Here is a 25,661-nt window from a genome sequence, read left to right on the forward strand (position 1 = left end):
ATGGGTGGTGCACTTTACCGCCGCTAATAACATGGGCCAGGATAGGGCATATATTAATCTGTTTAATAAGGCTGCATGCTGCATGGGGGGCCCTTCTGCTCTTTTTAATCCCCTCCTTTTCCATCGAGTCAAACCGGAATGTACAGTAGTGGTGACGTATGCCGAATATGAGTAAATTGTCACTCTGCACCCATGAGACACTTCTAGTGCTTCTATCAGCGCTATCGGTTCAGCTGCATGGGCCGAATAATGTATGTTCATCCTCTTCTGTGCTAGAGTCTCGTACTAGGTGGACCAAAGCCCCGCCTGTGTCTTTTGCCTGTCTCTTGATGAACAGTTGCTGACCAAAAAATGAAGAACACCTCTCCCTCATCCAGGGTATACTGGTGTGCTTTTGGGGTATTATCATCTGGTCATTCGTAGGTGGCACAATCGTGTACTTCGTCATCGTCAGTGATAAGTTCAGTCAAGAAGGTTGCAGAATTCACTGTTTTGCATTTTACTATGTGAATTTTTGGGGCTAGACAATATAATCTCATATGCGGATGCTCGCTGTGCAGTCAAAGTGGATTTAGACCTCTCTAAAATAGCACAAAGTGTGTGTTCCACATATAGAGTTACTGAGCACCCCATGGTAATCATCGCAGACCTCTCTAAGCAAATGCAGCTGCAGCAAGTACTTGCTCACATGGACATTGGCCCTGCATGAAAGAGGCCAGCATACCACTGTAATATGCCCAGGGTTTATGGCCCATTGTGTTTTTTTGTGTTAGTAGAGCTGTCACCATTTGGCCATGAGAGTGTGAGAAAAGATAGAAGTCATGGGTGTAATCAGGGGTTGCTAACACTGGTGCTGTGGTAATAACTTCTTCAGCGCATTGAAGCTAGTGAGCATTTCTTCTGTCCACTCGATAAAAGTTTTTGTCTTTTGAGCTTCTTTGAACGCTTGCAACAGTGGTTGCGTATAAGTGGTGTAATCAAAGATCTAGGCCCTACCATATTTACACAATCCCAGAAATGTCTGAATTTCTTTTACTGCAGTTGGATCTGGTGTGCTGCACACAGCAGCTGCGCGGTCAGGTGTTATTTGTTTTCAATGGACAGAAATGACCTGACCCAAGTATAATACTTCTTGCTGACAATACTGTATTTTTGCTCTGTCTACTTTGTAACCCTTGTCAGCTAGCAATTGCAAAAGAGTGAAAGAATCTGCTCTGCACTGCTGCTCACTTATACTGCACACTAGCAAATCGTCCACATACTGGATAATGGTACTAGGAACATATATGTTGCCCAGATCTGTGTGTAGCACCCTGTTGAAATTGCTAGGTGACTTTTAATCCGCGGCAGACAGGAGCGCAGTGCGCGCGTATGCCACACGAGTGTAGACTACGCAGGCAAAGTGATTGCACGCTCACAGAGAGCCCAAATGGCCCACACACATCACAGACCCGGCAATTCACTGCTGCGGTACAGTGGGACTGGTATGAGGCTGAGAAGCGGCGCTGGCATATGAGGGACTGGGCCTGATTACCAGCCAAACCAAAGACAAAGAATTGAACACTCAGCGCGCCTGTGTTGCCAACTACAGATTTATGTGAACGGGCGGTGGCGTGCACCTGAGAAAATAACCCTCTGATGCACCAGCCCACTGTGGAGACACGCAAAAGAGCCAACACTGATCGCACTACGGGAGACCATAGGGCCGAGGTACACAACCTCCTAGGTTAAAACAGAAAGTACCTGGAATACAGTGACCAATATTGAAGACTCGTGCTGCCTGGAGGGAAGCTCAAACAATTGGGTGACCATACATCCTATACAACAACAACATAATACGTGGGGGGACACAGTTCACTCGCGGACCTTGAATTCCTAATAGTAACACCCAAACAGTTGTATAAACTAGAAACCGCTAACTTTTAAGCCCCTGCTAACCCTTTACCAGAAGGACCTCAACAAAACATAGGGATTGGTGGAATCAGACGCACAGATGGGTGAACCACACAACTGGGCACAATCCGAACATTACAAGCCCTACAGCACCAGAAACTGCATCATATAAATGGGTGAGCCACAGAAATCCGGGCAAACAACGAAAGCCTCAGGCACTAAGAAGAAAGGACCCATGGACACGTATACGAACACGAACAGCCGGTTCCAGACTACCACCGCAGAGATACACACCAACTCTAATGCGACGGCAGAGGCTGAAACCACTGATCGGGAGGACCAGCTAACAACCATAGTGCAAAATGGATTCCTTGCACTTAATGTCAAGCTGGATGATATTGTGGCCACTGTTGGGTCGCTGAAAGCCAGAGTGGACAAGGAAAGTGCACGGATTACTGAAGCAGAAAATAGAATCGGCTCCAGTGAAGATACCATTGCACACCACAGCCAGGACATTACCCAGCTGAAGGAAAATATGTCCAGACTAAAGAGTACATGCAAGGATCCCGAATCACGATCGAGAAGGAACAATGTGCAAATAGTGAGTGTGGCCAAATCATTCGGAAAGGGGCAAATGGAGAAACAAGTTGAGGCCCTGCTCAAGTCCCTGTTCGGACCGGAATCCTTTTTGGAACACTTGTTGGTTGAAAGAGTGAATCACACGTTGGTGCCACCACCTAAGCCTGGAGCACCACCACGGACGTTCACTGCCCGACTTCTCAATTATAGGGACAGGAATGCAATCCTGCGGCTGGCAAGGGAACATGGCACACTGCAATATGAGGAAAGCCGCATACACATATACCCGGACTTTACGGCCGGGGTGCAGGCAAGCAGAAGGTCATATGAACCAGTCAAGAAACTCCTGAGAGTACGCCAAATTCAGTACGCCCTGATATTTCCAGCCAAAATGAGAATACAACACGCAGGAAGGGCAGATTTCTTCGAAACCCCGGCCGAGGCCATGACCTATATGGAGACCTCCATACTTTTACCTCCCAGAGTGCGCAGACCTGAACAGAACAACGGACCCCAACCTGCGGACTAGAGACACGATCCGGGTGCTTGCACACAACGCATTCTATATCCTTTATATCAGCTAATGTGTTGATTTGTTTTAAGAGGGCAGCCCCACATGCCACCCTTGAATAGGGTGGAGGGTCCGGATCTGATGGCCATGTGACGCAACATGGCTACCCCTGGAGAACTCCACAAGTTTGTGAGGGAACATCATCGAGTTGGGGTAGATGATGTGGGCGGGTGGGGGGAAGGTTTGTAATTGTATGGGGGAAATTGGCAAGTAGGCATATCACTCTAATTAATACATACAGCCCTAATATAGATGACCCTGGCTTTTATCTGAATATACTGGAAATACTCATCTCCCTAGACGACTCAAATATCATATGTGGGGGTCTTTAATTTGGTCCTAGATACACTATTGGATAGGTCCTCAACAACCACCAGAGCGCCAGGTAAGGCGAGTACCACGCTAAATCAAATTATACCACAACTGTCACTAATAGACGCATGGAGGGAACTGCACCCTGACACAAGAGAGTACACATACTACTCTACGGTGCACAATTCGGAATCGCATATAGACTACTGGTTGCTCTCCGATGCTCTCTCTGATTTGCTGGGGAAATGCAAAATCTATCCTCGCACGTTATTGGATCACTCCCCGGTGACACTAGAACTGTCACTCAAAGATACCCCGAAACCTACAAAACGATGGAGAATGGCCTCCAACATATTAACAGACCCCAATGTCGCTACACATAGAAATTGAGGAATTTTTTGCCAACAACGTAGGAACGGTCGAAAAATACTCCACTCTCTGGGAAGCGTTTAAGGTGTGGATAAGGGGGGCGCTGATATCCAAAACAACGGGCTCACTGAAATCTATCCGGCGTGAGCTGGCAGATGTCGGGAGCCTCGGAAGATGAAGTAACCGTGTAGCTATCAATATGCTATGAGATAAATGTAATGAATCTGGTGTTCTATATATATGGCTATGTGGTTGTGAAGGGAATTGTATCTGCTAAGACCATCAATAAACAGAAGTTTAAAAAAAAATAGAAAATGCTAGGTGATATTGTATGTAAATATGTTCTCTGTAAAGTGCTTTGGAATTAAGGCGCTATAAAAATAAGCCATCATTATCATAATACCACTGGGCCACCCTTGTATGTTGGGATCTCCTTCCGGCATGGGTAAATGCGGTAAGATCTTGAGAATCCGGTGCACAGGCACCGAGAAAAAAACATGTTCTTGTGATTGATAACCGTGAAGTGGGTAGCTACTGTGGGTACATTGCATAATATTGTGCCAGGGTTTGGGTCAACTGGAAATTCTGCCTGCACTTTGTCGTTCAGAGGGAGCAAATCCTGAACCTTTCTCTAACTGGGCCCCTTTGATTTTTTCATAGGGTATATAGCCGTATTACAGGGTGAATCAGAAGGTACAATAATCCCTTGGTGTAGGAATGCATTTATGGTGTCATTTATCCTTTCTTCTGCCTCCTTTCACTGTGGATATTGCTTGACCCTAGGTAACACTGGGCCTGGTTTGAGGGTCATACGTATTGGAACAACACTTTGTTCTGGTTTCGGTGCTCAATGACATGGTCCGATTGGTTGATGCAGGTGGGGTGGGTTCCCTGATTTTATTAGACCTGTCAGCGGCATTTGACACTGTAGACCACCCCACCCTGCTCACCCGCCTGTCGCAAATGGGCATTTCGGGCCAGGTCCTGACATGGTTTTTCGTCTTTTTTGGCTGATTGCACTCAGGTGTTGTCTCTGGCTTCTTTTCTTTCGGGCTCCTTCCACTTGTCCTGCGGTGTTCCACAGGGATCCGCCTTGTCCCTCATTCTCTTTAACATGTATGCATTGTGATTTTGCATACGTTCATGTTTTGGTGAATTTTGCTATATACTGTTTTTAGTCCTAAATATTTTTTATTGTGTTCTGTGCTTGAAAGGATCTTGGATTTCCTGCGGTTGGTTTCTTTAGTCTGCACACACAGCACTTTAGCTACTGTAGCGTTTAACCTGATTCCAAAATGAGTATCGCTTATTCTTATGTGTGGATGAATTTCTCTTATGCATTGATTGTTATGTATTGACTCTAATATTCAAATTAATGTTAACGTGTTTTAATAATTTACAAGTTATCAAAGGTTATTGTTTAACCAAATAAAAATTAAAAAAATGAAATCCATCAATATGAGAGAGATGCAAAGAGCCCCCTGTTAAGTTATCAGATGGCAGAGGCAAACGCCCACTATTCTGTGTAGATTTGCATGGATGCTTCTTGCTCTTCTCATTCGGGGGAGGTTGGTGCTGCCCTGAGGCCTGCATAGCTCCCACTGGCCAGTACAAATACCTGATGGCCTATTAACCTGAGGGCTCGGGGTTGAGAGGTGTCTGAGGCAGGACTGGCCGTTTGCATTCGCCATGGGGTCCTCGCTCGTCCCTGCCCTCTCTTTAATCTCCCAGCATGCTGCGCATTTTCTGACGAGCTCGTGGGGCCATAAATAGCGGGTGTGGGAATGCGCGAGGGGAATGCCACGGTGCTAATGTTAATGTGGGTGCTTTGTGTGCACTCCACAGCTGCATTAGGCCAGAGGGGGCCTTTGAACGTGAATTGAAATGTGCTCATGCATGGATCGCGCGCCCACTGTGCCGAACTAAAGCCAGAAGGAATGCGCTCGAAATTACAGACTAGGCCGTAAAATCGGTAACACGCATGACACGCTGCCGTGTCCCCTGGAACAGGTTCTCCTGCGATACATTCACCTCAAAGATAAGGCAGCGAATGCCTATTGGGGCGTCCTTGTCTTTGCCTTGCCAACTAATGGTTTTAGCTGCTACGTTAGCAAGCATTGGCCAAGCCAACACGGCTGCCATGTTCATAATGGAAGACTTTGGAGTGCTGAATAAAGATGTGTTTTGAGCGCGCATTTTTATCAGATCGTGTTTGCGAAGAGGGTTATGGCCCTTGTCGGCATTCTCTGCAGGGAGGGCAGTGATTAAAGCGCTGTTGGCGTGCACCTGCGACTCTTTGTTTAACTCCATGAGTGGATGTAATGCACATTGGAATTGTGAGACGCTACCAACGCTTGCCAACCAGATTGTTTGACCATGAGTGGTGCCGTAACAGTAAAACCAGATGGCATTTCCAGTAACGGACAGATTTTAAAGGCTGCCTGATTGTGGGGGCGTCTGCCAGCAAACTTCTGACATGCAATATCCCATAGGATTACCGTGTGCTGCAAGTGCCGCCGTATGAACATGTATCATCATTTAACTCCAATGCTTACCTTTAGCCCGGAGGTGGAGCTACACGAACGTCAAACAAGTAGCAATGGCGTCTTTACATTGAGAGATCTAATTAGAGGGGGGGTTGCGGGGGTGGGGCGGGCGGGAGCTTGCCCTATGCGCACCTTCTAACTAACATTTCAATGTAATATGAGACAGGGACCGAATTTAGCCTTTTTGTGCATTCAAATGTGTACATATGCGGCACGAACCGCTGTAACGCAATCCAGTTGCATCCTCAAAATAGAGCCTCTGTATTTCACGAAGGTCGGCAGGTTTCCAGAAATACCACATCTGACTACGGGATTTGCCCCAATGCAGTATTTCCCTTGGGACTGGGCCACCAGAGGTGTGACACCAGTGTTCTCCAGCTCTCACGCGCAGACGGCGGCCCTAGGATTCAAGACGCTGCGTGGTTAAAAACCACAGACTTCCTGAATTAAAGGGCTGCCTGCTACGTTATGACTGTGTTCCGAAACAAGAGGAAGGCTGCCGGGCCCAGGCTCTCCTTTTGTTTACAAGTAAAGAGTCACCATGAAGCCTCGTTTAAAGGCCTTCATGCAGCATGACGAATTTTAAACGAGGCTTCAGGATGACCCTTTACTTGGAAACTAAAGGAGAGACTGGGCCCTCCAGCCCTTCTCCTGTGTTTTGGAGTTCAGAGTAATCGAGCAGCCGTGTAGCCAATGCCACAGTTACACTGGCTCCCCACAGATGTCAGTACTTCCAAAGGGATCTATGTGATCACTACGACCCCCAGAATTCCGACCTGCGAAAACGGCGATGTTTTGTTTCTTTTATTTTAAACCCCCTTTACACCACATATATATGCGGGGGGGAGACACCTGTAAACCCCCCATACTGCTATTATACCCCATACCCCCACATATATATGTGGTGTAAGGGAGGGTAGGGAAAAAAATCTGAATTTCGGGAGTCCGAATTCTGAGGGCGACATTTTGGCCCATTATCCTTCCGAAGTGCTGACAGCTGCAGGCAGTCTGTGTAACTGTGCAGCGCTTCAGCAACACCGCTGCCTGAGAAGTTGGCGTGGCTGGGGCTAGTCTGGGCGGGCCCCAGCGGGGCCCCAGCATAGGAGCCCTTTCTGGACACTGCTGGTCTTGGCCTGGCGGCTCTGGCCCACTTAAAGCCCTGCCTATCGCAGCACATGAAAATATGATTGCTCTCAGCATAAGTTAATGGTAATAAAATGGTACCAGCACTTCTCAGCAATGGTGTACAGGTGCAATAGGATGGTGTCAACTTTTCCGCTCTGGTCCAGGGGTGAAGCACACGGAGGAACCAGTTTATATGGTGTTTTGTGCTGAAGTTTTGTCATTACAACTTTCAATCTGTCTTTTGTGATATCCATCACTTCTGATTGCCACATAGTGGGACTCTATTCACCAATGTATGGATCCTGGTGCCAGAAAAATCAAGCAGGGCCCATAAGAGAGTGGTGACAGGGACCCAAAAGCTACTGCAGACAATGCCCATCTGTCCCCATGGCCCCTGGTGCCAAGCTTTGACCCCTCACTATATGGGGGCAACGTAAAGCTGGCATGGCCTTTTCCGGAAGGACTGTAGAAATGGCACAATGTGATATGTGCTTAACTGGAGCAATGTGCAACTGGCATGCTAATACCTGTCTGCTCTGTGTGCAACTAGTGTTACACGCTGATAGCCACCACGGGATCACACTGAAGGAAGGAATATTGCATGGTTGGGTTCGTTCACAAAATAGCTCTGTGGATTTTGGGGGGATAGTTACACCCCACCTCTTTAAAGTTGACACGCCTCCCCTTCTTGCTCTCAGGAATGTAACCTCTGCAGTCAGGAGTATCCAATGATGTTTAGAACAAATCCAAGTTCAAAAGTCCAGACCAAATTAGTTGATTGCTTGGGATGAGTTTAACGCGGGGGAGGGGTTTGCATCAATGTTTCCCACATGTGCTAATATTTTCCTCCCTTGTTCGCGTTACTTGTCTCTGTTTGCATGAAACTGACAATAGCTCTGTGCTGTGCAAAAAAAGGGGGGCATATCGTGCCCCATATACAACCCCTACCCCCACCAGCAAAATTTGGCGCCGTACCTTGATTATGCGCTAAAATGTGCCTGGCTTAGGAACGAACGGAAGACAAGCTTTGCACGCTAAATAATACCTGGACATTTAGATTCGCCGCATGTTGTTTTGGTCACGCTTTCTGCGTGTAAGTGAGCGCTGCCCACTCTGCTTGTGGTGCAGCCTGTTGTGATTATAAAAAAAACCTGAAAGCTGACTAGGCACAGGAGTGAGTACCTGTCTCCCCACGGGCAGGGAGTGGAAAAGTTCGCTCCACTGCGCACAGGCGTTCAATTTCCTGACAGGGGGCGCTTGAAGGCTGCCTGGTTGCCCGCCGCCCTTGGGCGTTTAGTCAGCCGCGAGGTATGCTGTGAGTCCGTGCATAGGCTCCCCTCACACTGTGTGTGTGTGGGATTATAGATGCCTGAGGAGACTTTGCTCTCACTCCGCCTGGCAGGCTGGCCCGCGCACTTCCTTCCCTCGCGCTGACTGGGTGCGCGGCGTCACGTGACCGAGTTGGTATGAGTTCGGCTGTAGCTCTTGGCACTCCTTTTTTTCTAGTTCAATGCGCTGCCTTCGGCGCACCCGGGGTTGCTGCCTTCCACCGGTGGCTTTGTGGAGCCTGCCACTGGCCGCGCAGGAGGCGAGCATGCTGATGGAGGGGCCGACGTCTCCTGGCTGCCTCTGCCTGGGCGCCGTGGCACCTGAGAACCAGGACATGTGCGTCCGCTTCGAGCAGACGAGGAGGCGCTCAGCCTACAGGATGAGCTGGATCCTAGCCCGCCGCCAGCTGCTAGCCAAAATCCAGCAAGGTGAGTTCTGCGCACTCTCTGCAAGTCTGTGCCTGCCACACACTCCACAGTCACTCACTCAGTCACCAGCCGCACTGCGATGCGAAGAGGGCACTGTGTGTTGGGCTGCATGGCCAGTGGGAGATGGTCTGGCAGTGGAAATGTGATACAGCCTTAATTACTGGCTATTGGACCTGGACACCCGAGTTCCAATCAGAGGATTGCACTTATATACACGGTGTACTCTTGCGCATATCTTCCAGACCACACGTGCCCCAATTCCATTTCCTATTCCCTGCCAACTGTACTAAAGCTTATAGAAAGGCTAAACACCAGTAAGTAGAGCTGTATGGCCATAAGTGCACCCATTGGTTGAAGTGTACGAAAAGAGGTCGTGGAACTATGGTCTCTGCTGACCTGCCCCCACTCCCCACAAACCCCACTGCCCCCCGCCCGCACGCTCAATCCAGAACCCCCAACAAACATACCTGCTCTTTAAGGGAAGGTGTAGTGCAGTGCACAGAAGTACACATTTCAACTTCTTTCTACACTTTAAAAAAACATGTAACGAAACCACCCGGAACGGTTTCTTTAAAAAAAATTCAAATAAATTGTGCTCAATTTCTTCTGTTTCATTCAATAGTACATTGAATGAAACAGAAGAAATTGAGCACAAATGAAATTAGCAAAGTGAAACACTGGCTTGTTACAGGCAGGGCTCGGGGTCAAATCCCCTGCACAGGCCGATAACAAAATTGCTTTTTTGTAATTTTTCTTTGTTGGGGTTTCAAACCAGGTGCACTGCACACTTTCTTTTGTTTTATTCAATAGGCAGGCTTTATGTGTCAAGCCGTCTATTGAATGAAACATAAGAAATCCATAAAATAGCACTGTGCTATTTCGTAGGTGCTGGATTTCTTTTGTTTCACTCAATAGACTGCTTGACACATTGTTTATAGAATGAAACTAATGAAATCCAACAGCTATGGATTAGCACGGTGCAATGCAACACTGGCTGGTCACTGGCAGTGCACAGGTTTGAATCTCCTGCACGGAAAGGAAAAAAAAAGTGGCTGGCAGGGGTAGTGTGAACCCTGGCACGTCCCTCGCTTAATTGAGGTTTTGGGAGACTGCCAGAGCACAGCTGTGGCTGGCCCCGGCCCACTTAAAGCCCTGCCTATTGGTAACAGAGCTGGCAGTGCTGCAGTGTTATACAGCTCCGCTCACTAGTTTCAGCTGGACGAAGTATTTGGAAGCCCTGCACGTGACAGCTCTCAGTTCACGGAGTCATTGCAAAACGGCGAAACGTAACACACATATTTCACCTGCACTGGAAGCGTAGGAGAACCTGCCTGCAAGGTTTGTCATTGGCGAACAAAAATAGCTGATGCCATCTCTCCCAGCAATCACCTGTGTCGATCCAAGAACAGGCCCAGGGCAACGCCAGCTGCTGACCCGTGAGCGTCCCTTGTTACGACGTAGTAGCTAAAAGACGAATACCTTTCTCAAAGTACGAAAGCCCCTCGAGCCACCGCTCTCTAGGAGACAGTGGTATGCGGTGTAAAGCAGACACAGCACGCACGCGTGTTTACTCAATGCAGGGCAATCCCATGGGCGGCTGGTACACGGGAGTAATATTATTTGAAGTGTATTAAGTGATTCACGTGCCATGAACTGTTCTGGGATCCAGTGGCACCGTTATAACCACACATGAGCCTGCGTTAACGCTTAGGGAATTCTGTATGGTGCAAGAGATTGACATGGACAATACGGGGTTCTCCCATTGTAGGGGGGCGGTATGAGGATTGGCCGCACAGTGTGTGCATGCAAGTCTCCTGTATGGTGCATGTTTATTTGTAGAGTGCTCACTGCATAACTGTATTGCTTCTTTGCGCTGTGTTGAGAATCTTGTAGAAATACTTATAGCTACTACAAGCACTGGTGCTTATTTTGAGTTTTTTGTTGTTGTTCAAATTAGGTTCTTAAACTAGACATCGTTCTGTAACATCAATGCACCCTGACTCTCTAACTTTGACAGCAGGCACTTTCGTTCCCCATGCACTTTCTCCATACTGTAATGACCTCGGAACAGGAAGTTCCTACTAGTTGGGCCTCTTGATCGCATCACAGATCTGTGTCTGTGGCGATGAAGTGACGTTGTGCATCTCCACAAAGCTGCACCACTTCGAAACAGGCAAAGTGCGGATACACAGCGAACAGCAGACTGCCTAAAGCCCATGAATTTTGTATTCTCAGTAGCAACTTCCCCGTATTATGTCCCCCCTATTATGCAAGGCTGCCTCAGTAAAGACATTGGGCCTCATTACGAGGTGGGGGTAATCCCTTACCACCCTATTCCGAGGTCCCTTAGCGGGTCCCTTCCTTAACGCCTGGTTTTACCAGGCGTTATGGAAGGGACCTGTTAAGGGACTTCAGAGCTAATAACGGTACCGCAAATTGTGGTACCGTTATTAGCTCCACCATTCCCATTGAGCCCATAACTGGCCACTTCCATGCGCTGCTCAAGATGTGCTGACTTGAGATTGGAAATTGGATCATCAAATGAATCATTATATTTTATTTGGGCTTCTGTTTGTGTTGGTCCTCCAATCGAATGAACCAGTTTTTGTTTCTTTTTGTGCTTTTGTGACTATTTCTATGACCATGTCACTTTTGTTGACATACGAGGCTTCATGAGCACTGCATGACGGTGGCTGAGTTATGGTTGTAATAGGATGGGGGTGTCTAACCAAATTTTATAAATTTAATTTCAAAAATATTTCTATAATATTCACTATCATACCCCCAGTACTTACTGAGCCTGGCACATGGCCACGTCTAGTGACATTGTCGGTGACATACATTTTTCCCATGCTCCCGGCACTCCAATGCCACCTGATGTTCCCATTGAACATGTCCAGCGACTGTTCCCATTGGTCACTTGGCTGAGGTAGGGCTTGTAAAGCCCCCGATGTGCCCACTGGGCACTGAAGGCACCTCTTACCTGTGGCCACTCTGCCACATTACCCTGCCCTGGCATCACCAAATCACCTGATGTGCACTCTGGGCATGGCGTGCAGCCATGCCAGTGGACAGATTGCCTGTGTGTGTGCTTTTTTTGTTCTGCTCTGGGCAACCCAGTGCCATTGGTCAATGTTCACAGCATCTGGTCTTCGCCCATGCCCCAGAAGCCCCAAACCACCCAGAGCAGCCACTGGGTTAAGCCAATGGCCACTTTTCCCAGGGTTGGGCCTTTGCCGTGGAATAGGCTCACCCTAAGCCACCCAAAGTGTTCCTTGGCCTTGAGCTACGGCCATGGCCACATGCCTCTTTCCCAAGGCATGCACCAGGTTTCCCCAAGGCTCGCACAGTGGCTACTGGACCTTGGCTGAGGTTCTGGCCTGCGCACACGGAAATGCCAATTTTCATTGAACTACATTTCCCAAAAGGAAGTCTTTCTCGAACCGTCCTGTCTAAAAATAGTGCATGTGTTGTTTATGAATGGCATGCTTCCAACAAGTCGGAGAGCAAGTGTTTGTGGCGCGATATGTGAGGTAAGGAGGGTGAGTCCTCAGGGTGTGAATGGGGAGCGTGGAGGTGTCAGAGGAAGGAGGTAGAGTTATTGAGCAGGGCCTTAAGGGAGATCAGAGTTTACCCTGCAGAAGGTGAGGGAGTCAGGGGTGTGGTGGGCAGAGGTGTGTATGGGGGAGAGCACAAGGGCTGTGGGGGTGTTATCTACCTAACACCAGGGACTGGGAGGGGAGGTGGGCTGTGAACGATGTCTCGTCACAGGGGGAAAGCCGAGCCCAAGGGCACAGGCTTCGGCAAGCCTGAACTGCAACACAAAACATCATGGATACGTTGACGCTCTGTAGCCATGTACAGTGCACACCTTGTTGTTGGGTATGACCTTTACTGCCAAGCCTTCCAAAGTGGCCACTGGCTACACCCCAAGCGGGTCTCTTTTCATGGCCATTGGGAACTTTGCCTGGGGCACTGCCTCTCACCGTGCCTTGGGCACAGCAGCCACGCACCATGGAGAAGGGCCACTGCCTGCAATGTTGCCCCCATTGATGCTCGGAAGGCAACCAGTAGTTTTGTAGATCGGGTTGAAGGGCTAGTGGTGGTCCACACGCTTGCTACTGTGGCCGAGAATCTGACTCACATCCACAATCTGGCTTGTAGCTGTGCAGGGTTCGAAATTGAGGGGAGCCGGGAGCTGTTTAGCTCCTGCTTATAGTCTAGAAGAGACTGGTTAGCTTGACACCAACAGCGACCAGGAACTGATGCCTAGCACACACACTTATGCATATTTAACTCTGTGCATTTGGGACAATCCATAAATGCACATTAGGTCACATCTATGCAACATTTAAAGAAGAAGGGGTAGTAAATAGTGGACAAATGATTGGTTTCCATCTTATGTGGAAGTTAGATTTGCAGAATGATATGTACTAGCTCCTTGTTCTCCAGTGGCAGCTCCTGGTCACTGGTTCATGCTGGATTACATAGACGCTGCTTTTAGCTCCTGTTTATCCAATCTTAATTTCGAGCCCTGATACTATGGTGTTCTGTTGCTAAAGTCTGGATCCTTCTCAGCTGAGGATGGTCTCTTCTAGAAGTTATCTACACAATCCAGCATTTTTTAAGGTGTGTGTACAGTGATGGACATTGTGCTGAATAATTTAGTGACAAGCATTCAGGAGAGGGTGGGCTTGGCCGTCAATGGCCCACTTGTCTGAGCCATGACCTGAGCCCAGTGAAGACCCTGTTGGAGGCTGGGGGCCGTTATCGGCCAGGTCTGCATCCCCAACTGGATGCTTAACACTATTAGCCCCACAGGGCTCCCTCAAAGCTGCCAATAGCATTTTTACCAAAGGTGAATTGGGTGCACGATAAGCCCAACAGATGGCTGCCACACAACATAGAAAGGAACATAAATCCCTTTTCTATGTTTGTTTGCAGCCAGCATGTCATGCAATAGTGGGTGGCCAGGGACCAGAGGAGGTTACTGCATGTAAGTAGACAGAGAGGGGGTAGAAATACGGGATATGGGAAGGGGGGGAGACGGGGACACAAGGACACGGCTAGGGAAACAAAATGGCAGATCCAGGGGCGTGGAGAAGGAAACTGCAAAGGAATAAAGGCTTCTACCGCTGGGTGTTAATGTCTGGCGCTTGGTAGAGGTAAGAGGAAGGATAGAAACCCCATCTGGTCTGGCGCTGGATTCAAGAAGTTTTTCACTGCTGTCGTAAAGGCATGGGTGAACAAAGAGTCTTGACACTTGATAGGGCGTGTAGTTTTGATTTAATAGTCATAGAGTTCGCCAGGGTTGTAGGAGCACAAGTAGTGCTATTCACATGGGGAAAGCCAACAAATGTTTCGACCACAAGGTCTTTATCAAGGCTACGCAGTGAGGTACTTGTAATAATGGTCCTTGATTAATGAAGCTGAATAGCCACTGTCTGGCCAAGGAGGCCATTGGATGCAAAGTGGGCAGTCACAGCGATCAGTAGAGGTAGCTGTTGCAAAAACAAGCAATCTGTTTACTTCTGAATACTTAGGTATTCCTGCATAAAAAGTTCAAGACTCCTCGGAGTAAAGAGCAAAGAATGGAGAGAGAGAGAGAGAGAGAGTTTTTTAGAGTTGTCATGTCATTAGTGAATTATATTAGTACCATAAACGATACTGGTTAAGTATGTGTATACTATATAGCAGGGGTCTGCACACTTAGGCTCTCCAGGTGTTTTTTGCCTAGAACTCCCATCAACCGTAGTCAATGTCGAGTGATCATGGGAGCTGTAGTCCAAGACTTCTGGAGAGTCACGTGTTGCACATCCCTGCTATATAGTTTTCTTGATTGCATCTATTGTACATTCTATGTCATGGTGATCAGGGATCAGTATCTGTAGAATGGAGATGGCACCCTTGCACATTCAAGGTTATTATTAGTAATGGCCAAGACAACTGGGCTTGAATAATGGGTGTTGTTATTAGCCATCTGATTGCGCGATCTGACTGACACCTGGCCTAGTAGGATCGCTGTCTGTCTTCCCTCTGTTCCCCCTCCCTTGCCTCGTCGTGCCTTGAAACACGTGTGCATAGGCGCGTTATAAATGCCATATCATATCATATATCACTGATGTTTATTTCATAAAACCTGGAATGGCAAAATGCTGAATCCCAGAACCAACAGGTTGCAACGGGGGCTGAACCTGCTGAGGTTTCTTGGGGGAGTTTGGGTTTGATGCTTAATACATGTACATAGTTGCATTGTACAATGTCCATTTTAATGTATGAGTGACTTCTCTATTAAGCATTTTATGGAAGTATGCAAAGAAAATGTAAGGGAAGTGTCTATTGAACCTGAGAGCGGCCACTCGGGACTAAAAACAAAGCCAACACAATGGGATTATGTTGAAAACTTGGACATGATCCAAAAGTTAAAATGGTATGGGCATTTTAGCTCTACTTCGGTTGGCCTTTAGGCGCCCATGTCCTTCCTTTTGAAATCTCTGTCAAGATCTATTAGAGGAGTGTGTTTTTTAGAGTTTGGTTTGAATGTTCTGCCTGCATTGGACGTTGTGGGGCCGCACATTGGTTTGCCCTGCGAACGAAGATCGTGTAGACTCCCCAGAGTGGAACCTTAAGGCACTCACTTGCTTCTTGATTGGGTGAGTCTTGTTGATTATCGGATTCTGTATCTGGGGAAGTTTCTGCATTCTACGATTATTAGTGAACATCTGTGGAAACGTGACATGTATAATGCTCGGGGAATCTATACATTTATCTTTCGCTCCCGTGAATTTCTTAAGTCTTTTTTTTACAGATATGTCTGCTTTGACTCGTGATTTATTGAGTTTACAAGATTTATTTTTTTTAATTCTGAATTATGTTTCGTTTATTTTTAAGTAAGATGATTTTAATGGATGTAAATTGTGTAAACTCATTTTGAGAAGGTTTGTATTTGCATATTTTAACTTGACGTATGTTGCGAAGGTTTAATTTTTTAATTTTGAACCCAAGAACCACACAATAAAAGGAATATTAATGTATTTGAATCGTGCCCACTTCTAGTATTTGCGCCCAGTAATAACACCACCAATTTCCCAGAAAATGGAACGGAAAAACAGGAGAGGAGAAATGTGCCCAAGATCATACCATGTGGTTCGACAGGGTCAGGGAGTGGTACTTTTGGACAGAACTCGGGTCTGCTACTTGCACAATCCATAACTCCTCTACTAGATCACGTCTCCTGCAAATGTTGTTCCTGACAGAGCACTTCCATTCGTGCTTGTCATAAGCAGAGACCATGTTGTCAGATTTGCCAGGTCTGGATGTCATGCAGCTGACATGCCACAAGTGCCGTCCACTTTCTGCAGCCTTCTGCATTGGCTTTGAAGTTCAGCTGCCCCGTTTGTCTAACCCGCGGGGCTGTGCACTGCGCTGCCCTCCGCTTGTTGACCAATGGGAAGCGAAGGCTCCGCTCTCTAGGCGGGGCCCGCTCCGTGCACCCGGATGAAAGCAGGCGCTGCTGGAGGAACGCCACGCTCCGCAGCAGCCAGTGTTTGTTCTGGGAGACTGTTTCCTAGGTAATTAGGGGAATGGCTTTGTTTGTAAGGTGCAGGAACCGGTGATGCGTGAAGGATGCTGAGCCTAGATGCGGCTCTGATTTCAGGAAGGATATTATGTAATTCCCTAAACTTTGGGTACTGGCTTGATTAGAAGAAACGCAAAACAGCCGCGCTCTTCTTTGTGTTCTTAAAAGATGCACCCGCCATAACAAAGTCCGCCTTAGAGGCCATGCAGTGTTTCTGAAAACCGACTTTTGCCTTCTGTGTCTTCTCGGCTAAGTGCTATAAATGTTTATAGAATTCAGTCCTTTACTTTCAATTCATGCTGCCTCTGGTTTTTTTTAAGTCTTCCAGTCAGGGACGTCATTTCACCAAAATGCCAGGGTAGCGGAACTGACACCACTCGACCGTTGACCACTGATGACATCACAGGAAGTGATGTCATTTGACCCCACCCCGAAGTGACATCACGGGAAGCGATGGAACACAACCTTTCTCCCCTTGACAAAACAGGAAGTGGCATTACATAGCATTGTTTGTAAGTACACTACGAAAAATACGGTTATGGTATCACTGTAATGTGATATACATTTCATACAGGAATGGATCACCATATGTATCATTAATATCAGCGTGTATAGGCCCATTTACCAAATTACTGTGAATGCAAGCAGACGTCAAAGGCCAAACAATAATGATGTGTTGCTATACAGCACTTACGCTTAAGCGCTTAATATATTCAATATAGAGCACATATACATACAATATCACCCAACCTGTGTTGGTACTCATTTATCAACCTCAGCAGGATGAAAGGCTGAGTTGACCTTTGCTAGGAGCCGAACCTGCAGATCACACGCACTTTGCAGCAGCGAACGCTCAACCCACTGAGCTATATTGACGGCAATAGCTATCAGAAAACCAGCCACTCCAGAAACAATGAGCCACATGCTGCTGGCCCAAAGAGCCACATGCTGCTGGCCACAGCCCAGCCCAGGAGCCTCAATTAAAAACATTTATTTTGAGGGGTCGCAAGGCGACCCCTAAATGACATCCATGTTTCCAGTGTTTCGTGTCTATCTTAAGTAATGGTTTTCACTTGCATTTATTTATTCTTTAATCGCGACCCCCAAGGTGATGTCAACTGTATGATGAGGAATACTGAGGGCATAGTTGACAACATGACCCATTCCAATCTGCAGTGCTTATCCAGTTCTGGTTTTTTCTTTGCATTCTGGGACATGAAGCCTGAGTTTTGGTAATACAAGTCCCAGAATGCAAACAAAAAAACAGGACTGGAGAAGCACCTACAGATTGCAATGGGTCATGTTGGCAAGTATGGACTGGCAACCGACGGGACCCATGCTTACCTGTCTACTTTAATGCGGGTTGACAAATGACCTGGTTCAGCAGTGCTTACCCACCTCACACAGTAAATGTAATGTGGCGCTAAAGCACTGTGAGCGTGAAGAAGCGGGAGGATTGGGTCCATTTTGGAAAAGAAATGATGAGTGATTTAGTAATCAACATGTCACGTTAAAAGCAAGAGCAATTCAGTGCTTTGATCACACACGGCTCCAACGAGATGCTATGGGTGTTGGGATATAGGAAAGAACTGATAGCACTGGGGCACGTGGGTAGGGGGATTACTGGGACCAGCACAAGGAGGTGCTATGGGAACTATGGGCACAGTGTGGTTCTTGGTGCTGATGACCAGGGAGATGTTAAGGACACAGAGGGCAGAGGGGCAAAAGATGTGCTGAGTGCAGCCGACAGTGACTTTTGGGGTTACAAGAACACAGAAGTCCCGAGTGTCAGGACCCAGAGAAGTGATGGACACACTAGAGTCAGGGGACCAGAGAAGTGCTGGGTGCACTGGGGATGTGGCCCAGAGAATAACCGGATGTAGGGACTTAGGGGAGTGCTCGGTGTAAGGAGTGCCATTGCGTGTGTGTGTGTGTAAGACCTAGCTATCTTAAAAAAAAAAGAATTCAATGTGAAACGTTGCAGGTTTTTCTCTCTTGGAAAGTGAGCTGTGCTAATCAGACCTCACTTTCTAAATGCTCCATGAAGAAAAAGTACAATACACACGGGTACTCTTTGCTGAGCTATTTATCCTGACATCTCAGCAACTGCAATGTGGTTTGGTAACATGGCCTCCCCAGAGTAACACGTACATTCCTGAAACGACCTGCTGAAACCCAAATTCTCCCAACAGCCATGGGATACCTTTAAGGGCAGGCACCCATTCGTGAATTGATATAGAACTGTGTGCCCCAAGGCCTTGTAGCAGATTGGTTCAGCATATGAAGCTATATTTGGTTTGATGTAGTGGGCTATGAGCAAATACAATCTGCTGCCATTTCATTCTCCGCTGGTTTCCCATGGCTTCTACAGTTGTCCGAGCTTTTGTGTATTACCCTTTGGGGCTTGGGTCCCATCCTCAACAGGTTGCCGGGCCCAGCCCTAAAACTCCTTTTGTTCTATGTTATGAATGCTTGAGATCTTCCCAGAGGAGGTTATAATGGTATCCAGCGTGTCAAAGGAAGCTCTGCCAGCACATTGGAGAAGTCACACCAGGGGGATACTTACTGGGGTCTCTGTGATCCGGCAGAAATGAGGGGCACTAAGGATAGTGGTCCTTCGGGATGGATCGTTCCAGAGAGGAAGGGTCACGCCGCCTCAGAGATGTTTAGTTCCCACTCCTTTCTATGCTCCCTCCCAACATCTTGCAGACAAGACGCAATGGAACTTGACATCACAAGATGAAAACCTTGTGTTACATCCTCTGAGATTGTCCCCTTTCACAAGTATTGGCATGGACCAATCCACATTACCAAAATGACTATAAAAGAGGACGAGTCCCTGCACCCGTTTACTTGAATCATGTTTGGACTCAAGAAGGATTTAATTGAAAAATTATAGGGATATCAGTCCACCCAAAGTCCCCTATCATTTGGGGTGCAGATGAGGATTTCCAAGGAAGGAGCGAACCCTCACCCCCAAACATTTTCAGGGGAACATTTCCATTGGCCCTATGTTAGACAGTCAGCCTGCTGCTGAAATAATGGTATTCAGGACTCTGCCCACTGGACATGGCACACCTGTGTCTGTTCTTTGGCACCTTCCTGGTTGGGAGAGGCAGAAGAAGGCCTTACCTTTTCTCTGAGATCATGCTATAGGGCACTTCTACTTCAAGGCCCAGTGAAACTGCTTTTGATATGCTATGCTTTTTGTACCTCTTCAATTTCCTTTGAGACGTCAAATCAACCCTGCCTGTCTGTTCTCCAGTGCCTTCAAACCAATTGCTACTGTCAAACCACAACAGGTTGTTGGACCCAGTCACGAAAACCGGCTCACTGCTACAATTGAATCAAAGTGTTGAGATGCCTTTGAGCTATCAAACTGGGAGGATATGCACTTTGCCTGTTCCCAAGCTTCCTTTGAGCCTCGAACTGAATGCCACTTATTGAAGTTAGCAGTGTTTGCCTTCCATCGAACCGGCCTCAACACCAACTCCACCACACAGAAAGCAGCCAGAAGTCAACTCAATGCTTTTGAGCCCCCAGAACATTTAAAGATATACCATAGTGACTCTTTCCCCCCACCACCTCGAATGCTTTTAATGGCCCTAGTGACAATTAAAACCCCATTCTATACTTAAAAGATAAATAAAAAACATACATCTGAATTTGAACTTTGCTGCAAAGACAGTTCCCGACATACCTCTATCCTCATGACCCAGAGGGCCCATTTCTCCCAAAATCTGCATACCCTGTATATTTCCTCACAGAGGTGGGTTGTTCATGTTTTTAATAGTGTTTTTGTATTTTTAGTTTTATTAAATACCCTTTTTTTATAGAAGCTTGATTGGATATTTCCTTTTTATGGCCCCATTTGAAGGTTATAGCCTTCTTTGAGCCCGTGCTACTTTAAGGAGTGAAGGAGGTGTACCAGTCAAGTTTTTCCAATTTCACCTTTATGATTGAGATCAGTGCTGGTTTTCTATTAGTTTAGGTCTAAGAAGAAGTTTACAAACCACTACTCTTCCCCATACTCCTACAGAGCAGTAGTAATGTCGTCATACGAAGGGACACTGCAATAGAAGGATGTGGGGGTGTTATGAGGCTCAGAGTGGTTCTGGGGGTACTGGGGCACAAGCATAAAACAGTCACATGGAGATGGCGAGCTTACTGGGACACAGCCCTATAGCAGTGTTGGGGAGAGTGGAGGTTGATGACTATGCGGGTGCTGAAGAAATTGGTAAACAGGGAGGAGCTAGGTCAGGAATTTAGAGGTCCATAGAGGTCGGGCATGTGACAAATTCCCTCACTGATTAGCAAGGACTTCTAGTGGTATTCCTAAGGGTGCTGGGTGCCTCCCCAAGCCAGAGAATGATGGGTGTGGTATGGGAGCATCCCCCTGTGACCCCCAGTTAGCTCCCACAATGGGGCAGAGGGCATTCACAGAGAACATCATGTTGACAATGGTTGTTTAAGCCCCCACCAAGTGATACACTGGAAGCATCAAAAGACCACCTCTTTGCAACAGACCCGTGACACTACGGCCAATTATTCCTCCTTCAAAGAATGACCATCTCAGTTACACCATGCCTTTAAGGAATGTGGACTCGGGGAGTCCCTGTACAACATAGAGCACATGCCATGAAGAATCCCTGTTCTGCGCTGGAGCCCCATGAACACTGGGGGCTCTCTGCAGATTCCTGCATGGCCATGCTTGTGTACTCTCAAAGATTGCTAGAGTTCATTAACTCGCACAGCCTGCAAGTAGAGTTGAGGGGGGACAGCAGACACCACAGATAGTGCTGGCAACTCTTGCCCAATGAGCTGAGACATTTCTAGGAAAGTGCCAGAATATCCTGTCCTTACTGGGATTTTCAGGTACTGAACTCAATGGAATATCACATGTCACCTCCTGCGGCTGCCTGCAGATCACAAAAGTGGATTATGTGAAATCCAAGATTGCGGCCAGTCCTTTAAAGGCCTCATCTGCCTCCTAAGTCAGTTAAAGAGCTGAGGTGAATGCATAAACTACAGCCAATCCCAGTCCCTCACCAGTTTAATATAACAGGTGAAGACCCTAAGAAAGAGGCTGGCCATGGGGAGAAATGATAGGGCTACATAAACCCAAGCCCTGGCCCAGGAAGGGTGGGTGCGGGTGTTTGGAGGTGGTTGTGGAATGCGATTCGTGCGTGTGACAGTTGAGGAATTGGTGGTACGTTTTTGACGAGGAGATTGGAGACTAGACAAGGAGAAGGAGGTGGCAGAGGAAGATGAAGAGGTGTGTAAACATCTGAAAGAGGTTGGTGAACAGTAGGAGGAGGTGGCAGGAGAAGATAAGGAGGTGATTGATGAACATGTGTAGGATGTTGGTGAAAAGCAGTAAGCGGTGACAGGAGAAGATGAGGAGCTGGGTGAACATCAGGAGAAGGATGGAAGGCAACAGGAGGAGGTGGCAGGAGAAGAGAAGGAGGATGGTAGAGAGTGACTAGAAGGAAGGTTGAGAAGAACAGTGGAAGTATAGACAGCATAGGAAGGTAAAAGAAGGCCTGCTGGGTTCATAGACATAATTTCGAATACAAAATATTCAAAAGTCAAAAAGTCGAAAAAAAAACGTCGAAAAAAAAAATGTCGAATTTTTTTTTAATGACGGTTTTTTTCGAATTGGGGGGGTTCCCCCCAACCCCCCTTTTTTTTATTTTTACCTATTTTTTTCACAGAAACTAGAGCCAAAAAAAAAATATCGGAAAAAAAAACAATTCGACATTTTTTTTTTCGACATTTTTGATTCGACTTTTTTTACTTTCGAAATTATGTTTTCGAAATTATGACTGGACACCGGCCTGCTGGGCCTAATAGCAAGGTAGGGAACAGATCCTGATCTGAAGTGGTTGCGTGCTCTAGCACCTTGAAGCGTCTCATGTGCCAGATGAAATTACCAATAAAGATCTCAGACCCAAATAGCCGGACAGACTCAAAGAATATGGCAAAGTACTGCTTTATTATCATCTAAAAATAAAAGTAGGGCAATCTGGTGAACAACAAACTGTAGTTCACGCACTTACGCTTCAATTTTGGTTACACAAAGGCTTTATACCTCAATGTACATTGTATAGCATGTTGCTACAAAGACCCTCTGATTGCTTGGCATTCTCCCCCAACATTGGACTTTTGGCTCGTTAGCAGCACATAACAAAACTAAACTCTGGTGCAGAGAGCAACATCAGACTACTACCCACTTTCCCAATTAGTTCATCATCTCTCATCGGTCAGGCCCCAAGCCAAGGCTTCTCCTTTGTAGTTGACCTTGCAGCCAGTTGTCTGTTCTGGGACTTCAAGGGAGTGTACGTTCTCCATTATCGTCGACTGGACCGTAATGAATAGCCCTTGTTTTCAACTTCTGAATCACCTGTGAGGAGACCATGATTTTGTCAATTTTGACCTTTTATTTACAGCTATTTGATTTAATGAAGCTGGGTGTTATTTCTCCTCTTAGCCTCTGGGGACTTGCCCACTCAACCATGCATATGCTTTTTGCATCCTTGATTGTCCAGTACTTGGCTCTTGCAGATGTTTTCTTTTTTGCTTAATCTAAGAGAAATATGTCATATGTACATGGCTTACTTACCCTCTTGACTCCCTTTCTGCCCTGCAATTATTCCTTAATGTAGCATCCTTGATCGCAGGCCAATAGACTCCTCTTTATTCCTCACACAAAGCTGTTTTTCCAGTGTCTCCTGACTCTGCAGCACTAGTCTGTCTCTGAGGTAGCTTGAATGGTTTAAATACGAGTCTGACGTCCATCTTTTCATCATGGCCACTCTAGCCATGTTATGTTTTCCTCTGCGGCAAGCTTCTATATGTCTCAGCTACCTTGCATTTCTGTGTATATACATTCACTTTGTCTCTACACACTAATTTCTGCAGTGCACATGATTTCTTCGCATTCGATTACATGTTTCTCTTATTACTCCAGTTACATCTTCATTCTTTAACTATTTGCATATCATTTCAGTGCATCTTTGTATCTCTCTCTCCTGGTGTCACTCTGCTCTTGTTAGATTTCATTTATGGCTCTTCAATGTCCAATGGTGTGTGCAGACATCCTTCCACCCTCTCAGTGCAAGGGACATTTGATACGGTTGCCTAAGTGCATATTGTCTCTCATACACTCGATGCAGTATTGGAATTATACCTGGTGTCCCACATAGGGCTCGTCTCCTGCTGTTCCAATATGATGGAGGTGAGGGGCGGCAGCTAGGGATGACGTGTCTACCTGCTCCTCTACATTTGGACGCACAGAGGGAGGAGTAAGAGCATGTGGTGGAATGTTGAGGACCAGGCACAGAAAAGAGAGGCGATGAGCAGAGTAAACACCAGGTCCTTAGTAGAGAGAAGTGACATGGCTCTACTCAAGCAACCTGGGGTGGGGGAGAAGGACTGCCCTATTTGGCCTATGTAAGCATGCCCAAGAAGTTTGCCCTATACCAAAAGTTGCTGGCTGGGAAAACTCTAAACTATCTGCAGAAGCAGTCAGAAGGTGAGAATAACCACAGAGAAGAAGAGTACAGGAAAACCCTACGCCCAACACCGAGAATGGCGAGGAGTAGGACTGAGAGAAGCGCATTGCAGGAATCCCTTTATCCTGGTTCTGAGAGATTTGAAGGACCTGAAGAAGCAGGGTGTGAGAAACCTGCAAATCATATAATGATCCAATGTTTTAAGTCAGTGTTGAACTTTTTGGGGGTGGTCGGAAGGAACTGGTTATGAGAAAACATGTTATAAATCTCTCGGCATACTTCTCAGCGCTGCCCACTCAGATATATAAACGGGCTTAGGCCCATATCTTTACAGGGACCCAGCCAGGTAGTGAGTGCAGGGTCCCAACCATGTGCTTGGGACACTGGTGGGGGTATGAGGTAAGAGCACAGAGAAGTGCAAAAAACACAGGGTGCAGGGAACAGAGAGGAAATGGGTGCAACGGCTGAGTGAGGTGCTGGTGATGCTGGGCACAGGGAGTTACTGGGACACTGATGCTCAGGGAAGGCACTCAGGACATAGCCAGATCTTGAAGTCACTGGTGCTGTAGATCCATGGAGGCACTGGGATGCTAAGATGCATCACTGGAACACGAGCACCTGTATTTGAGGAGACTGTGTCACATTGAGGTACTGGGACACTGGAACGCAGGCGCCTGGAAGCACTAAGGAAACTAGGACAGAGGTGCAAGGGGCATTGAGAATTTGTGTGGCACTGAGAAAAAGGCAGAGGAAGGCATCGGGGATACAAGAAAGTAGGAATTGGGAGGCACCGGTAACAATGGGACACCAGCCCTGTAAGACACTGAAGGCAGGGAACCATGTAGGTACGGGAGATACTTGTGCTTTGGTATTGGGAGTTTCCTGGGACACTGGGGCACAAGAAAATGCTGGAGACACCAGGGGTCTGGGGAACAGGCGCAGAAAGGAGCTTCGCCCACCGGGGAGGGTGCCCAAGCAGATAGGTCAAGGGGCCCAGGAGCTTGCTTGGTACACTGGAACAGTGACAATATCGGAATACATGAGCACAAGCTGTTTCTTGGGACGCTGGGGCAGAAAGAGTCACTGAGAATCTGGAGACCGCCCCTCTTTACAATGGTGAGGGAGGACCTGGGTAAGCTTGCGGCTTCCAGCCACCATTATGTAGGGCTGTTCATGGGGCTCTGGGATATGATAGGATATGGCATGGCATTTATAACGCGCCTATACACAAGTGTTTCAAGGCGCGACGAGGCAGGGAGGGGAAACGAGGGAAGACCGACAACTATCCTGCTAGGCCAGGTGACATTCAGATTGCGCGAGTGCAATGGGAAGGGGGAAGGCGGAAAGTGCGGGGGGCCTAGGGGGTGGGCACAGTGCAGTACAAGGGATAATAGATTTGTTGTTATGGTTAAGGAT

The 25,661-nt window shown here is 47.2% G+C and overlaps 1 protein-coding gene across 2 annotated transcripts in view; it reads left to right on the plus strand.

Moving 5' to 3' along the window:
• The window catches only part of STARD13 (StAR related lipid transfer domain containing 13), a 634,151-nt gene that overhangs the window by 172,717 nt on the left and 435,773 nt on the right, over nucleotides 1-25,661 (plus strand). The window contains exon 1 of one of the 2 annotated variants that reach the window (XM_069640769.1): nucleotides 8,885-9,152. The exons of the other annotated variant lie outside the window; for it this stretch is intronic. Coding sequence (XP_069496870.1) covers nucleotides 8,906-9,152 — 247 coding nt within the window. The 5' untranslated portion in view covers nucleotides 8,885-8,905. Of the gene's footprint in view, nucleotides 1-8,884; nucleotides 9,153-25,661 lie in introns of those variants that run through there. 2 annotated transcript variants of the gene reach the window in all.

Source organism: Ambystoma mexicanum, chromosome 7q, assembly GCF_040938575.1.
Source record: "Ambystoma mexicanum isolate Mex_15411 chromosome 7q, UKY_AmexF1_1, whole genome shotgun sequence".
In the NCBI taxonomy this organism is placed as follows: domain Eukaryota; kingdom Metazoa; phylum Chordata; class Amphibia; order Caudata; family Ambystomatidae; genus Ambystoma; species Ambystoma mexicanum.